The 17811-nt window shown below is 50.2% G+C and overlaps 1 protein-coding gene across 3 annotated transcripts in view; it reads left to right on the top strand.

Annotated features, from left to right (window-relative positions):
- The first annotated feature begins 6265 nt into the window (after window positions 1–6265).
- SP4 (Sp4 transcription factor) overlaps window positions 6266–17811 on the top strand; it is a 52703-nt gene continuing 41157 nt past the window's right edge. Inside the window, exons 1-3 of one of the 3 annotated variants that reach the window (XM_031940649.1) lie at window positions 6266–6376; window positions 7636–7778; window positions 8237–9812. In XM_031940649.1, coding sequence (XP_031796509.1) covers window positions 7707–7778; window positions 8237–9812 — 1648 coding nt within the window. In that variant the 5' untranslated portion in view covers window positions 6266–6376; window positions 7636–7706. Of the gene's footprint in view, window positions 6377–6992; window positions 7056–7129; window positions 7453–7635; window positions 7779–8236; window positions 9813–17811 lie in introns of those variants that run through there. The other 2 variants (XM_031940647.1, XM_031940650.1) reach the window with 2 other exon arrangements.

The following is a 17811-nucleotide window of genomic DNA, read 5'->3' as shown; positions in this document are numbered from 1 at the left end:
TGGAAGTTTAGAGATCACCAACATGATAGACATGGAATCAGAATTCAAAGCAACCTGGGAAGAACTAAACTCCTGTAGAGTGAAAAAAATACCAAAAAAGAACAATATATGTAATTATGACAACAAACATGAGTAAAGAAAACATTCAAAGGCAACAAAACCCATGTGAAACACAATGGATGAGGCCAGTCCCAAATTACTGAACTTAGAGCAAACATCCTTTTTTCCTGTTAACAGTAAACTGCAAAAATGGAAAATTACATGTACTGTGAGATACAACCATGATATTAGATTTTGTGTAATTTTTTTTTTAATTGGAAGGTACTTTATGGACTGGGGGAGGGAAGAAAAGGGCCCAGAAAAAGAGGCTGGGAAAGCAGTTTACTCAGCAGGAGGCTAACATGCCCAAATAAAGTGGGTTTTGTTCTTTCGGTTAGATTTGTGGGGTGGTTTTGGGGAGAGGGGAAGGGAGACTTCCAGTATGAAAATTCACTGATGTCAATGTGCATCCCATCCCAAGCCTAAAGAAACTGCCAAAGGCACTGAGATTCAGAGACTCTGTGGAGATGTGTCACAAGCAGAACTTGCCAATGTGTCTTATTTATGTTTTTTAAAAAAGGAGCAACAGATCCTGAATCCAACTCCATGAGTTTGAATTCCAACTCTTCCTTGTGGCTCTGGGCAAGCTCTTCTATCTGTTACTACTTCCCTGGCTATAAAATCAGGTGGTCAAGCTGCAGGGATGGCCTCAAAGGCCCTGGGGTCCTCAAAATCAGCCATCCGATGAGCTCCAGACCATCAGCCCAAGGCTGTTTCTCCAATCTATTTACACCTTCAATAATACTCAGATGATGGGTATCTAGTCTCCCTTCCTTAGGACATGGCCTGATCCTGACGGCTATCTCCTAAAACTTTACAGTTTTTCTCTTTCATTTAGTCTTCACTACAACCTTTTTCCTTTGTATCCCCGGCCCATAGCACAGAGTGAGGGTTTAATAAATACTTGTTGATTGATTTATTGACATTTATTCAATTCAAATTAGTGCTTTGCTGTTTGGCGCTTAAATCATTCCTTTTGGATCTTAGTTTCAATATCAATATCCATGCATGTATACATATGTGTGTATATATATGTACAGGTACACACACATATGTACGTACATACACACACACGCACATATATACTACTCAGTCACAGAATGGAGGCTCAAACCAAAAGCTAGTCAGTTAGCTGCTCATCCTAAGTTAACATACTTATTCCCACTACATCCCCTCTAGTTGCTGTTTCTAAAATGACTGGTAACTATGATTACAATAATCCCTCTTTATATCAGTGATTCCAACCATGTAATGCTTACATCATTTAGGAGCAAACTGATATCACATGAAACATTATTTAAATGAGCTTTTCAGGAACGAAGACTCCCAAGATCTCTGGTGACAAGTCTGAAGCAGAACAAGGCTCCTATCCACAAATGAGAAGATGGACCACGGAGTTTTCTTCTCTTCCCATCCTTGAAAATGCCCAATAATCTTCTGCCTATTCCTGTTATAGGTGTCATTCATATAGTATTTTATTATTTTTGCAAAGTCCAACCTAGCTTTTTAATAGCTTACCCTGCTCCTCCTTGAGAAATGGGGGCTGTGACCTGGTAGGGTCTGGTTGTGGGTTTCAGATGAGGGAAATTCTTTCCCTCCAGTGCCTAAGAAAGGGAGAGTGTGCATGTCTGTCTGCGCTGGAAAGTCAGGGCTGCTGGAGATGACGCGGTTCCCCTCTGTCACCGTGGTGATGTTTTCCATCACTGTGCATCCCTCTTGATGCTACTCCAACTCCATGTTGGACATGGAACAACCGTTCAGTGGCTGAAGGGAGGCTTAGTTCCAAAGAGATGTCATGAAGGGGACAGCCAGGAATGGAGATGCAAAGAGATATGCTCTGAACACTAACAACAGGATTAGGATGTGGATATCACAGCCCTTGCATAGCTCTCAAAAAGAAAAGGCATCAGGCAGATCTCTTCTGGGGATCAGATGTGTGATCTACATCGTATTTCAATTTCCTGCTCCAAAGGCCTTTCCAGAGATTAATTGGAGGCCTGCAGGCAACTGCATCACATTTTGGCTTTTTCAAGAAAATACTCCTTCCTGAAGCCAAAAAAAAAAAAAAAAGCTTTAAAACAAGGTGGGGAGGAGAGCTATAATTTTAAACCTCATCCATGGTATGATTTCTGCCAGTTCTATTATTTAATTAGTTTGAAGCATTTCTAATTGTTCCCATAAACATTTTAAAACTTGGGACTTGAGCATCTGATTAAATCTATCATCTTTGCCCTGTCGAGGTTATATACTAAATAATAGTTCAGCATAATTTCTCAGGCTTCAGCCCAGTTCTTAACTTTATAGACAGGAAAGTATAATCCTCCATCACTCTCAGCCATCACAGGCCAACCACAATAGCCAACCACAATAACCAAACTTAGTCCTTCCATAGTGAGGTCAGCCATCTCCCCGCGTGCTAGCCCAAGGCTTTATCATTGAATAGACTAATGGGTCTGCTTGCCAGACTATTCTCAGAGCTGACTTTGGTGACAGATCAAGGGAATCATTTCTGTAATGATCTAGCCTTCTAGCAAATGGGGCAGGGTCATATTGTAACCTAGATAACTACTTCCCCCATCCTCAGTCTCATTTTCTTTTCTAAGATTTAAGTAGGCTAGATAGCCAAGTGTCCATTTCATAATGATTTTATCCCTTTCATAGCTCTCTATTGCTTGGTAGAGTCTTTGAAAGTTACCCAGCCTCTTTTCCAAGGACTTTTTCTTTGTTAAAATAGGTTTTTTTTAATTTTCAAAATATATTCAAAGACAGTTTTCAACGTTTACCCTTGCAAAACCTTGTGTTCTATTTTTTCCTCCCTCCTTTTCCCCCACCCCTTCCCCTAGACAGCAAGTAATCCAATATATGTTAAACATATGCAATTCTTCTATACATATTTCCACAATTATTTTGCTACACAAGAAAAATCAGATCAAAAAGGGGAAAAAATGAGAAAGCAAAACAAAAAGCAAGCAAACAAGAACAAAAAAGGGGAAGATAGTCTGTTGTGATCCACATTCAATCCCAAAGTCCCCTCTCTGGATGCAGATGGCTCTCTCCATCACGTCTATTGGAATTAGCCTGAATTACCTCATTGCTGAAAAGAGCCACGTCCGTCAGAGTTGATCATCACATAATCTTGTTACTGTGTACGATGTTTTCTTGGTTCTGCTCACTACACTTAAGTTCATGTAAGTCTCCCTGGCTTTTCTGAAATCAGCCTGCTCATCATCTCTTATAATAGTATTTATTCCATAACATTCATATACCATAATCATTCAGCCATTCCCCAACTGAGGGGGATCCCCTCAGCTTCCAGTTTCTTGCCATTGCAAAAAGGGCTGCCACATTTTTTGCACCTGTGGGTTCCTTTCCCTTCTTTAAGATCTCTTTGGGATACAGGCCCAGAAAAGGCACTGCTGGATCAAAGGGTGTGCAATTTGAAAGCTCCAAGGACTTTTTCTGAAATTAGCCAGGGGAACCCTCCTATTGTAGCTGGAAATACACACATACATATACACATGCATGCACATATACATGCATACTGCATGGCCATATGTACTTACACACAGAGCTAGTTCCTACCTCCCTAGATATACCTATCACCCAGCCTATACTAGAAGCCTTTCCAGAGCTTGAATTCACTGGCATAGACACACTCCATGGAAGAGATAGCATGATGTAATTCATTAGAATAATTTTATCTTGCAGGCACAACTAGCTATCTGCCAATGTTGCCATTATCTTAACAAAAAAAGGGGAAGTGCCTCATCTCTTACTCACTCTAGCAAAGTCAGGAAATGACTGTCAATAAGGTGAATTCTGGGTTCAGAAGCTGAGGTTTGAAGAAGGAAGGGGGCAGGGTCTTGGAAGAATAGAACATCCATGAGCCTTTGCAGAGGTGAGTGCACAAGTTTTGGAAGGCCGGGGGGCTCTGAGTGAATGGGACAGGCAGGTCAGCCCGGCATCCTGAAGGACAGACAGGGAGCAGCATGTAACAGCAAAGCAAACCTCTCGGAAGGTAAGCCCAGGAGTGGCAGGGACCCCCAGACCTCCAGTTCTGCTCTCTGCCCCATCCCCCAAACTATCACCCCAGGGAAGCAAGTCTAGAGGATAAGGATGACCTTGTAACTGCTCTTGCAGGGGCTGCAGACACAGCTAATGAAAACCAAGGGGGAAAATGTTGACCCCCAAAGTCCTGGGTTCACTAGCAGAAACAGAAATGTTTTTGTCAGTAAAGACGACATTGAAGATGAATTACCGTCTGCTTTGCTGTAGCCTCCTAGGGAGCAGAGGGCCTTGTCATCAGAGCAGGAGCTCCTTGAGAGCAGGCCCGGACTTTTCCAGCTACACCTTCAGCGCCAGTATAGTAGTCTGCGTGCACACGGTAGGTGCTTATAAGGCCTCTTTCATTCACACACTCCCATAGTAGATCTAGCTCTTCCCTACTAGCTTCTGCTGGACAGACCCATCCCTCTCCTCTGCAAACAAGGACATGATGGCTGCCGTGCCTATGGCAAATATTCCAAAGAGAACATATATGCAAGCGCTTTGTGAACCCAGCGCTCTATAAAACGGAAAAAGGAAGAGCTAATTGTGTTCCGGGCGGTCAGCCTGTGACAACCACACGCGGCCCAACCGCCTTGTTCCTGTGCCTGGTACTTGCCACTACTCGGGTCCCCTCCCTGAGGTGCGCCCTCCGCCCACATAAGGTGCCCTTCTCTGAAACTCCCTCCTCCTTCAAGGCCTTCAACTCAAAACTCCAGATGTCTGTCGGGCCCAAGCAGAAAGGAGTTCTCTGACCCCCAGACCACCCTGAGGGCGGAAGTGCTGGCACGTGGCTTTGAAGAACTGAAACATTGTATCGCGGGCGAGGAGAGGGCGGGCCGTGCACCGCGGCCCCTGTGAGGCACTCAGTGAGCCGGCCCGCGGTCCTGGGACTTCCGCGGAAATTACAAAACTGGGCCTCGTCCGTGATTCCCTTGGGGCTTCGAGGCTGCCTCAGGGTGGCCCGCCCTGAGGAATCCACTTCACTCGGTTTCATGCCAGGAAGCCGTGCCCACCGGGGATGCCCCTTCCACGGAGGCCCGCCCCTTCGCCCTCAGCGGGAGGCTGGATCCGCGCCTCCGGGGCTGGGCGGGGGGCCCGCCCGGGCCAGAGGTCCGGGCTTCCTAGGCAGGCACAGGGCTCCCCTCGGTCCCTGCGGAGGGAGCGGGCTGGCCAGGAGTCTGCCATGGAAGGGGGCCCTGGCTCCCCAAACTTTCTCTGCGCCCCCATCCCTGGGGCAACCCAACCTCTCCCCCCGCCCCGCACCCGAAACTCCAGACCGACCAGCTCTACGCGAGGGGGAGGTTCCCCAACCTTTCCCTCACTCCAAGCCACGGTTAAGGCCCGGGCCGGTCCCAGCTCTGGGTGCCTCAGTTTCCTCCCTCGCTTCTCCCATTCCGGGTTCTAGAGAAGATCAAAGAATGCGCCTCTTCACGAGGACAGTCCTGAATTCTAATCCAGCCCCACCTTGCGGGAGCTGGGCCCCACCTTCTCCTAACTGATATAAATGCAGAACAGATCTAAAACGGACTGATGACCTCTGACCTTAACTCCCCCCCTCCCCCATAAGTGGTCAGGTCTGGATCACTTCCCGGTCCGACCGCCTCCCCGGGCTCAGTTTCCCCTGCAGTCCCAGGAGGCGGACGCCTCGAGGAACAGAGGCCCGCTGCCACGGGGCGGGCCGGGGCGGGCCGGGGCCTCTCCGGGATAGGCCGAGGCCCCCGGGCCGACCGCTCCCCTCGGCCCATTCACCTCCCACCGCGGCGGGCCCCGCCCTGCCGCCCGCCCGCGCGCCGCCCCTGCCGCGCGCCCGCTCCTGCCCGCCCCGCCCCCCGCTCGCGCTCCCGGGCGCGCGGTGGCCGCAGCGTGCGTGCGTGCGTGCCCGCCCGCCCGCCCAGTCAGGCTGCCTCAGCCACCGCCCCCTCCCGAGCGCGCGCGTGCCCCCACGCGCGTTCCCCCTTGAGCGCGCGCGCCCTTCCCCGCTGCCGTCACGAGCCGTTACTGCACGACAACGGCCGGCCCTCCTCGCACCGGCCCCCTCCGCTCCCGCCCTCCCTTCCCCGCCAATCAGCTCGCGTCATTTGGGTCTCGACCAATAACGAGCCCGGTAGGAGAAAGAGGCGGCCGAGGCGGGAGGTGCCTGCGGGAGCCACGCTCGCTCAGCGCTGGCGGGGGCGGGGCCCTCTGCTGCCGGAGCGGGGCGGGGCCCTTCGCTTTCTCCCGGCTCGGTGAGGTGTGTGAATGTCTTTTCTCCCGTGATGGGCCCCGCTGGGACGTGAGGCCGCGGAGCAGGGCGCTCGCGCAGGGCAGTGGGCAGGCCAAGGTCTGGGGCTAGGCCGAGGGCAGAGGAAGAAGGCCGGGCGCGAGAGCGAAAACGAGGCGCGGGGGGGGGGGCTGAAGGAGGGGGGTGCGCGACGGCGGCCAATCGGCTGACGGGAGGCGGGGCTTGGGCGGTGGCCTCGCGAGCACAGGGGGCGGGGGAGGGGCGGGAGGGCTCTGCGCGCGGCCCCGCCCCGCGCCGGCCCCGCCCCCGCTCGGCCCCGCCGGCTCCCCGCGCCCCCGCCGCCGCCGCCGCCGCCGCTGTCAATCAGGCGCGAGTCCGCGGGGCCCGGGCGGAGAGAGGATCTGCTACGCCACAGCCCCGCGGCGGCCCTGCGCCCAAAGCCGGGCCGGGCGGGCCGGAGCCGCCGCAGCCTCGGGAGCCGCCGCCTCCTCCTCCTCCTCCTCCTCCTCCTCCTCCTCCTCCTCCGCCGCCTCCGCCTCCTCCTCCTCCTCCTCCTCCTCCTCCTCCTCCTCCTCCCGCGGGCGGGCGCCCGGCCCGGCCCGCCCGGCCCTCCCCGCCCCGCCCCGCCCGGCCCCGGCCCCCGCCCGCCTGCCCGCCCTCGGGCCGCGCCGTGAATGCGGGATGAGCGGTACGTTGGGGCCGGGCGGGCCGGGCGGGCCGGGCCGGCCGGGATGCTCCAGGGGGAGGAGGCGGAGGAGGGGCCGGGGGCGGCGGCGGCCCGCGCGGGGCGGGCCGCCCGGGTTTTGTCTCCGCCGCGGAGCCCGGCTGCCGCCGCCTTCTGGGTGTTGCTCTGGAGCCGAGGGGTCGGGTTTCCAACCACGTTCCGAGCGCTCGGCCCTCCTCCCCGCCGGCCGGGCCCGCCTGCCCGCCGCTGCGCCGCCGCCCGCCCGGGGAGGGAGGGGGCGAGGGACCCCCAGCCCCGCGATGCGTCCCCGCGGGTCGGCGGGGGGGCCCGGGCGGGGACCCAGAGCCCGGAGGAACCCCGCTAGGCCGGCGGGGGGCAGAGGCAGACCCCCCTCCCCATGGTGAACCCCAAGAGCGGCGGGGGGCCCAGGGAGGGACCTCTTGGGAGGGAGCCCGCGGACTGCGGGGGGCAGAGTAAGGAGCCCCACCTCAAGAGGAACCCCAATAACTGCATGGGGCGGGCGCGAGGGAGGGGGGCCGCGGGAGAGCCCCCCATTAATGGGATGGTGCGGGGGCTCTTGCAGATCAGAAGAAGGAGGAGGAGGACGAGGTCCCCCCCGCAGCCGCAGTGGCTGGGGCTGCCGCCGGGGCTGCCATGGCCCCCGAAGGAGGAAAGACTTCGGAGACGGAGAACAACAATAAAAAAGCCAAAACTGCGGGTTCCCAGGTAAAGCTCCCCCCCAGGTTCCCGGGGCAGGGGGTGCTGGTGAGGCCGTAGACAGCTTCTTCCTGGGGCCGTGGGCGGTGGGGGTCGCCAAGGGTCTGCCTGCTGAACAGGGGAAGCTTCGGGCCCTGGGGGTGGCATAGAAATCCTGTCTGGGAGCCCTGGAGGGACAGCAACAATCCACCCCCCCCCCAGTTTTTTTTTTTTCAAGTCTACTCTGGCCTGGAAAAACTTTAGAGCTGTTGACCCTTTTATTTAAAACTCGGGTCCCAGAAGGTCCCACTTCCTCATTCAGGCTTCTTGGGGCTCTAACTGTTTTGTTTTGTTTTTGGTTGGAAGCACTCTTTGATTTCTGCCATTTCCTGGGTAAGTTTTGATATTTAGAACTGTCAAAAAATAATTCCCCCTTCCTGGCTTCTACTAAAGGTGCCCTTTTTTCCCCCCAAACCCTCTGTGGGCAGGACTCTCAGCCTTCTCCTCTGGCTCTCCTGGCAGCCACTTGCAGCAAAATTGGGACTCCGGGTGAAAATCAAGCCTCTGGGCAACAGCAGATCATCATTGACCCAAGCCAGGGGCTGGTGCAGCTTCAGAACCAGCCCCAGCAGTTGGAGCTGGTGACCACGCAACTCGCAGGAAATGCTTGGCAACTTGTTACCGCTACACCTCCCTCCACGAAGGAAAATAACGTTTCCCAGGCAGCCTCGGGCTCGGCCAGCTCCTCGAGCAGCGCCAACGAGAGCAGCTCCCCCACCAAGGCCAAGCCCAGCCAGCCCTCCACCTCGGGGCAGTTCCAAGTCATCCAGGTACAGAACCCTGGCGGGAACGTTCAGTACCAAGTGATACCGCAACTGCAGGCTGTGGAGGGTCAGCAGATTCAGATCAACCCCAGCAACGCCGCATCTCTGCAGGATTTGCAGGGCCAAATCCAGCTAATTCCTGCAGGTAACAATCAAGCGATCCTCACAGCTGCTAACAGGACAGCTTCGGGGAATATTCTTGCTCAAAACCTGGCAAATCAAACGGTACCAGTCCAAATTCGGCCCGGGGTCTCTATCCCCTTGCAATTACAGACAATTCCAGGTGCTCAGGCTCAAGTTGTGACAACTTTACCTATCAACATTGGAGGAGTGACTTTAGCTTTACCTGTGATCAACAATGTGGCTGCTGGAGGAGGCTCTGGACAGATCGGCCAGTCTGCTGCCGATGGCGGGGCGGCCAATGGAAATCAGTTAGTGTCCACCCCAACCCCGACTCCCCCTACCACCACCGCCTCTGCTGGCAGCACTATGCCCGAGTCACCCTCCTCCTCCTCCACCGTCTGCACGTCCACCGCTGCGACCACCCTGACTAGCAGTGACCCGTTGGTGAGCTCGGTGGACTCGGGCCAGTACGTGAGCGCCGGAGCCGCTGCTGGCGCTTCAGAAAGGGCCCTGGAAGAATCTCAGACCCCCGCCCCGGAAGCCGAAGCCCAGAACTCTGGTCAGCTCCAGGCCAACGGCCTTCAGAATGCACCTCAGCAGGAGCAGGCCGGCTCCCTCCAGCAGGTGCAGATTGTGGGCCAGCCCATCTTGCAGCAGATCCAGATCCAGCAGCCCCAGCAGCAGATTATTCAGGCCATCCCACCCCAGTCATTTCAGCTCCAGTCTGGACAGACTCTGCAGACCATCCAGCAGCAGCCTTTGCAGAATGTCCAGCTTCAGGCTGTAAGTCCAACTCAGGTGCTCATCAGAGCACCCACCTTAACCCCGTCAGGGCAGATCAGTTGGCAAACTGTGCAGGTTCAGAATATTCAGAGCCTCCCCAATTTGCAAGTGCAGAATGCTGGGTTACCCCAACAACTCACCATCACCCCAGTGTCTTCAAGTGGGGGCACAGCTCTTGCCCAGATTGCCCCTGTGGCTGTGGCCGGGGCCCCAATCACGTTGAACACTGCCCAGCTTGCATCCGTGCCTAACCTTCAGACGGTGAGCGTGGCCAACCTGGGGGCTGCAGGTGTCCAGGTGCAGGGAGTTCCAGTGACAATCACTAGTGTGGCCGGTAAGTCACAGACCACGTCCTCTTCAGGCGTTTTAGGCCCTTGTCATAATTGCAAAGGTAATTGTGCTAACTCTTCAGTTTGACCTCTGCTACTTTGAGGGGAGCAGAGGAGAAGGAAGATCCTAAGGGCAAAGAAACTTGAAAACTCGGCTCACTCCTTCAGCTTTGTCTGTAGTGGCCATTGTGCCCATCTCACCTTGGCGGGAGGCCCCAGGTTCAGGATTTGCCTCTTGTATTCAGTTTGCAGAACAGGGACTGGAAAGTGATGGGTCTTGGCACCTCGGGGCCAAAGGTTGAGTTCTTTCTGGAGCCATTTGTGAAATTGCCCTAGCTCCCCCCCGCTCCGCCAAGCTGATTTTCATTGTTGAGCAATTTCAGGACAGACCTGAGCCTTCACTCACAGAGGACTCTTGCCCTCGAGAGTGCCGATGGAGAATGAATGAGTCAAGCCCTGGGGTCCATTGTGTGTTTGGGGGTTTGAAGGCCACTCTGCTCTCAGGTCACAGGACATTTTTTAGAATTGGACGTGATGGCTCATGTTTCATTGTTTTGTTGCCTGTGCTTCGGTGTCTCCTTGCCCTGGGTTGGCTTTTGAAACCAACAACAAATGGCAGCAGGTGGGAGAGGCGACCAAATTTAGCCGCAGATTTTTTGACCAACTAATATGGTGATTGTTCTGCCAAAACGGAGATTTGAAAAGAACTTTGAAGTGTCCCCATTGCAGTGGTAGGACAGGGCTGCCCCAGAGGTTCAGGTTCTGTCCTGGCAGAGGCCTTGGCTTGGGCGGCTCGGTGAGTTGATGCCCTCAGAGTAGGCCCCCGGTTTGCTTGTCAGTGTTTCAGTGTAGCAGAAGGGCAGGTAAGAATCACAGTGCACAGAAGACTTTTCCGGTGTGGAATGGCTGGAGAGAAGTTACTGTGGATTTGGAGGCATTTTGTTTAAAAATGAAGTGTAACTTTTCAGAGCTTTAAAGCCATTCAAACTCTTGCTGCTGGCACTAGTCAAGGCCCTCTGGGCAAATTTGTTTTCTTAATAGGTTGGTTTTATCATTAGTTTTGTTTTGCATGTAAGTGTGTTTGGAAAGTTCTGTTCAGTATTTTAAACTCGACCTACAATTGCCTCATTAGTACAAATTAGTAAAATAACCTAAGAATTGATCTTCTTAGGGAACATAAACTTGAACCCAACTAGTGAATTCTGGATTAATTGTTATTTATTTCATCGTTTTAGTTAAGGAGTCCCACTTTGTTAAATCCTTGAAATTACCATTGTCTTGCTTAGTTTAGTAACCTTTCTTGAACAAAAATGGACTAAAATGATGTGGATGCAATTCTCTTCTGGTTGACAATTCAAAAGAGACCTTTGCTGTTTGAATTCCTTGATTTTGTCACCCATTTCCTAGACATAGTCTGAAAGAGTACAAAGTCCAGCAATATTGAATGAGTTTGAGAATTTTAAATTAACTTTTGCAACTCAGTGCTGGCTGGATTTGAAATTTTTGCTTAATTATCTGCTTTTCTTTTTTTTTTTTTTCTTTCAGTCAAGTGTGATAACATACACAAAACTCTATAAACCTTTCAGCCACATAGAAATTGGAGTTGTGATTGTTGAATGGGTTCCCTCTGGCATGAGTCCTGTTTAAGAGTTTGCGGGAGAGTGTTTCCTCTTCCCCCAAAAGTTCATCTTTGAGGATGCACTTATGATCACCCGCGTTCATCTTGTAGTAGTTGATGAGTTGTTCCACATCTCAGGGGGGTTATGTAGGGCTTGCTCTGTTATCAGACAGATCTTCATTTTCTGCTCCAGAAGCAGGCCTCTTGGGCAAACCCAGAGCAAGAGACACCTCAGGAGGCTTAGAGAAGGAAAACCTTGGGGATCCCAGAGTCCTGCTCGGTCCTGTCCCAGGTCACCAGCAGTGCGATCAGGCCTAGACCAGGCGGGCGCCATACGGTTGTGTCTCTGAATCATTGTCAGCCGCCACACTTAAAATGAACTCCTGCTTTCCTCCCTTCTGTTTCTCCTGGACGGGGTGGTTGCTGGCTGACTTAGAAATGGAAGTGTACCTTCCTTCATACGGTTCTGTCGAAGGGCCTGAAGATTTATCTGTGAGCTCCTACTCCAGGGTTTGAGGGGGTAGAGTTTTTTTGAGAGTTTTAAATGCAATGTTGGCTTTGTACTTTTACTAAAGTTTGCTAGGATGCTCTTCAGTCCTTGTTTTATTACATGGAAGCACAGTGTTCACCATGTCACTCTTGTGCTTCCCAACCCTTGCGGTCAGTGGCGGGATGTTTCTGCATTCTGATGCAGAATCTCCCATCAGGATCCTTAGCTCTCTGGCCTTGACCCCTCCTAGCCCCGCAGCTGTGCACTTGACCCACCCACCTGGGCAACATTTTTCCTCTTGGCCCACCCTTGTTCATGTCCTTCTTGCTGCCACCTCTAGAAATAGCGCTGTGACTCCCTGCCCCAGAAGCTCCCAAACTGCTGCTGGCCTGTCCCCCCCAAGCATGGCCTCCAGAATGACTCCTAACGCCCAACACGATTGGGCCTGGCCTCAACTTTTCCAGTCCCTTTGGCCACTGTTCCCAGGGGGTATTCAGTCCTCTTCTATAGGAGGACTCCTCTGGTCTGGGGCATCTTCTCCAGGCTGGAAATGCCCTGCCTCCATATACTGCCCCACGACTCCCTCGCCCTCTTTTACAGTAGACATGGTCTTCTGTGGAGCATCTTTGGGAGCCTTCCTTCAAAACCACTTTGGAGTGAAGTGCTCTGTGTGTGTCTGTCCATTTATCCACCTTCATAGGTTTATTTATACTGATTTCCCCCATTAAAACGTAAGCTGCTTGTGAGCAGGCACTGTTGCGAGTTTTGTGTTGGTATCCCCTGTGTCCAGCCCAGTGCTTAGTTCCCAGTAGATCCCAACTAAATTCATGTTGCTTGATTGGTCCTCCAAGTTACTGTTGGGCCAGGTCTATTTCCTTGGGAGGGGGGGAGTGCCCATTTGAAGGGGGTACAGGATGCCTTGTCATCTTTGACTTCTTTTCTAAATTCTATTTTATGTTAGCAACCTGAGGTAGGTGGGGCTGGACTTCAGGTCCTTTTGAACAGAGTTCAGAGTAGCCGGGTCAAACAGCCCTTCTGGGTGAGGGGCTTCCATTGTTCAGCACCCAGACTGAAGGGAGCAGTGATACAGGTGAAAAGGGCCAGCCTCGTCATCATTCCCCATCAGAGCCGTGCTCATCTGCCTTTCAGCTTCCTTCATGTTCTGAAGTGATGTTAATGACCTTCACTTTGCCATGAAGCTACAGGGAAAGGGCTGTAGGGTGCAAGAATAGGAAGTCAGATCCCAGGGCTCCTGGCCTTCCTGCGGATCATAGAAATAAAAAATGACTTCTATATTGGATTTTGCAGCTACAAAAATAGTTGTTTTTTTTTTCATTTGATAATATGAATGAGATTTCAGTGTAACAGGAAAAGGCCAAAATTCAGCAAGACTTTTGTCTACCAAAAGCTTTATTTATTTTTCTAAATGTCTTGAGATTTATAACCAATTGTTGGAACAAAATTGCCAGTGATACTTTTAAGATAAATAAAGAAGTGTTTATTAAATTTTTTTAATACTTGCCCAGAGCTACATGAAGTGCTGAGGATATAAATAGATATTAAGCTCTGTCAAATGTAAAAATGATTTGTCCAATTAATCAAATATACGTATACAGTACCTGTTATATGACAGGCATTTTGCTAGGCACTGGATATACTGGGACAAAAATGAAATAGAGCTTACAATCTTTTGCCAAAGTACACCCATGTTTTTTAGATAAACTAAAACATCTCAATATTTTGTTTTGTTTCAGTTTCATTTTCATGTATATCCTGTTGTGAACCTTCCTACCCCAGATATTGCTTCTTTACAAAGAATTAGAGAAAAAGGAAGTCCCTCAGCTAAACAATACATTCTCAGAATTTGACCACATGTGTAATGTTCCCCACCCATAATCACTCTCACCTCTTAAGGGCCAAGCTTGAACAGTGAGATTGTTCCCCATTCAGTAGCGGGAAGTTGGGTATTCTTTTCACTTCCATTATTACCGTGATGAGTAGAACATAGGAGGTACTTAATTTTTATTGACTGATTTTGCATCAGTTCACATTAAATTTTCCTATTCTTCTCTATATTCTAAATAGTCACCATTTCTTGGGGTACAGTAATGTTTCATTACTTTCATGTACCACACTTTATTTAGCCATTCCCCAGTTGATGGGGAATTTTGTTAGTTCCACTTTATTCTCTTTTACTGCAAAAAGCATTACTATAAAAATGTTGTCAGCTCCTTAAAGGATATGTCTAGCAGTGAGAACTCTGGGTCAAAAAAATATGGAGACGATAGACCTTTTCTTAGCATAAATCCAAAATAGGAGCTCATGTTCCATTAAAAGGGGAAAGATACACATGAGTATTAGGAGGAGGGGGCAGGAAAGGCCTCAGAGAGGAGGCAGCTTTATAGAAAGCTAGGGATTGTGCATAGTGGGATGGGGGAGGGGAATCCCAGGCCTCAGGCTACCTACAGCTTGTACCAAGTCAAGGGGATGGCAGAGGGGTCATGGAAGATCATGTTTGAGTCATAAGAAAGCAGCCATTTTTGCTTGAACATAGAGGATGTGAAGTAAACAGAGAGGCCGTGTCCAAAAGCCTGCGAAGGTGGATTGGAGCTGTGAGCAGCAGGGCTTTGTGCACCAAGAAGAGGAACCTGCCTTTGTTCAGGGGCTGCTTTGGAGCCATGGAGGGCTCTGATCTTGGATGAGATGTTTGCTGTGGGAAAGCTCTTTGGTCCAGATTTTGGAGGATGGATGGGAGGGAAGAGCCTGAAGGCCAGAGAAGCCAGTTAGGGAACATCGAGAAAATGGGAAATCCAGGTTTGAATGAGGGTGATTGGGGTGAGAGGGCAAGGAAAGGGCCAGACATGAATGATTTGGTAGAAAGAGTGACCCTTGGCAACTGAATGGGTGAATAGGTGGTAGGAGGAGGAAGAAGAGACTGGGCCATACAGAAGGAAGAGACAGGAAATACAGGGTGGTCCTCAGTCCTAGACCTAGCTCCTCCCTCACTCCTTCCCTGGTGATGGCAGAAGGGAGAGAGGATCCAGAGAGAAAGGAGGGAAGTGACCGTTGGAGGAGCAGGCCCAGGGCCAGGGATTCAATCTTAGTCGTCAGGAACCTCACCCACCTGTGGGGTCTGCCTCCTCACCATGGCTGTTGGTTTGCAGTGGGCTAGATCAGGGGAAGGGGGACCCAAAGGCCTCAGGCCCGTCACTTTGTGTCTGTGTAAGCAGATGAGGAGGGGCAGAGAGGGTAGAGGAGAGCCCCCTTCCGGTGGCCCAGGTGGGTACCATGAGGCACAGAGAGGCTGGTCAGGATACCAGGGTCACATGTGTCCTGGGCCCTGCAGGTCCTTTCCCTAGGCCTGGATGACTCCAGAAGAGAGACTTTGGGCAGCCCTGCCTCAATTTAAACCCAGTTCACACCTGGGGCAAGACATGACCCCATGATGTCCTCGGTCCTCTCGAGCCTGGTGACCCATAAGCCCAGCTTCTGCATGGATCCGAGAACAAAAGGTGACTTCCCTCCCCAGCCCCTCACTGGTGTGATTGAATTTGACTCTTGGGGCAGCCTCGGAGGGAGCGCTGGGCCTGGAGTCGGGATGGCCCGAGTTCCCAGCCACCCTCTGATACTTCCTGGCTCTGGAACCTGGGCAAGCCACTGTACCTCTGCCTGCCTCAGTTTCCTTCTCTGTGGGGATACAAAGAGAACCTGCCTCATCACAGTGTTGTTTGGAGGATTGAGTAAGATAATAGATAAACAAATAAGAAAAGTACTTAGCACAAGGGGGCACACAATAAGCACTATATAAATCCTAGCTATTACTGTTGTCTTCTTTTTCATCATATTTGGTAATTGAATACATCCTTCTATTTCCCCAATCCAGCATACATCATTATTGGGATTCTGAGATATAGCAAGAAAAGCAACAACAACAAAGAACGAGTGAACATTTATTATGTATCTACTGTATATAAGATAATTCTAAGAATTAAAACTATTTTTTGGTTTATGATTTGCTTTTGTTTTGTTTTGTTTTATTTTAATAAAGCTTGAATTTCCTGTGGAGTAAATAGTGTAGAAATTTTAACAACATCAGTTTTCCTTTAGTCCATATTAGAGATGGGAAGAGTTGTAGCCCAGAGTTGGGGGCTCTTGGCTAAAAGGGAGGAGGATCCAGTCATTTCATGTCTACACAATATCTTCTGTTACCCAAGGATCTTGTGGAGGAAGTCAAAGGAGAATGTAAACTTCTGTAACTGCAGATACTTAGAAACATGGAATTTTATGGCTTAAATTTGTCTATTGTTCAAGTCAAGAGCAAGTTGTCAATTTTTTTTTAATTGTTTCCATTATAGCAGCTTAACATTTTCGATGGCATGCTCAAACAATGGAATTTTATTTCCCAAATTTTTTAGCCGGTGTTTTCTACCAAAAGTGACCAAATTTGAACTTGAAGGATCTTAGACATATACTCTCTTCTAATCCTGCGACTATATGGATAAAGGGACCCAGACACAAAGAGCTTAGATCCTATTTTCTAGGCAAGCAAAGGCACCATGAGAACTCAGCATGCTTGAGTCCCAGGAACATAAATTTGATTTTCACACAGGGAACACTGAGCCTTGTAAATTAAACATTGGTGAATCTTCAAGAACTTTCTTCTGCTTCTTTTTCCTCTTTAGGGAATTTGAAGCATGAATCTGGGGACCTGTAGCATCAGAGCTCAGATATAGAAGCAGCAGCTAGCTCTTCCTTATAGGGAAAACAAGTACCTGAGGGATCCATTCAAATTAACATTCAATCTGAAAACCTTGCCTTAACCACTACATTTAGCAGCTATATTGCCATATCCAACCCCTTTGGACAAGTTTTTACCCAGAGTTGTGTTAATATGTTGGGATTCCCTCATTTATACATTGAATTTTCTTATTTGGGAGTTTAATTAAATGAGGCATATGCCATCTGAACATTCACACAAGTGTGTGTGTGTGTGTGTGTGTGTGTGTGTGTGTGTGTGTGTGTGTGTTGGAGTCATTTTCTTCTCATTGTACATTCATTTTCCCCCTTCATCATGAACAACTTCTCCAAGATCTCACTAGTCATTTTTTTAGAGGAATGAATGAGATAGAAGCTTCTTGCACACATGCAAGGGAAATTTGGGGTAGCAAAGTTTCTCAAAGGATGTTTGTTATAAAGGGATGTCAACAAGCACCCTGAGGCCTCAAAGGAGAGTTACTGAGTTGATCAAATGTACCTAATGGTTTAACAAAACTAGTCGGGAAACTTATTTTGACTTTTTTTACTTTGCCTCGGAATACTGACAAATAATAACCTTAAAATACTGGCATAATTTCTACTTTTGTAAAAGGAATCTTTTGCTTTAAATCTTTCATGGCACCTCTGTACAGTGTAATTGGAGAAGGCAGATCTAGTTAATCTTATTAATCCGACCAAACTGGCTGTAGCTGAGCCCTGTCTGATGCCGCGTGGCCTACTCGCCGTTTGCTCTGGGGGACACACCATCTCCTGTCAAGGCACACAGAGGTCCTCAGGTTCAGACAAGACTCTCCTCATGGCCCCCTGCAGAGCACAGCCCCAGATTGCCTTCTCTCCTGTCCCTGTCTATGCTTAGAGCTCTCCCTCCCTCCTGAAATCACTTCTGTACTCCCTTAGGTTTTCTGGTCCCAGGTCAGCCTTTTCACCAACCTATGGGCATTGACTTGGCTCTCACAAGAAGTGGTGCTTTAAATACTTTGGTGTATATGGGAACTTTCTTTTTATCAATAACCTCCTTTATGTTCATGCTAGCAGCGGAGGATCTGGGCCAAAGAATTTTGGACATTTTAGTCCCCTTATTTGCATTCCTCCAAATTACTTTCCAGACTCGTTGGACCGA

This window comes from Sarcophilus harrisii, chromosome 5 (assembly GCF_902635505.1).
Source record: "Sarcophilus harrisii chromosome 5, mSarHar1.11, whole genome shotgun sequence".
Classification (NCBI taxonomy): Eukaryota; Metazoa; Chordata; class Mammalia; order Dasyuromorphia; family Dasyuridae; genus Sarcophilus; species Sarcophilus harrisii.
This window is presented reverse-complemented; position numbering and strand designations above follow the sequence as displayed.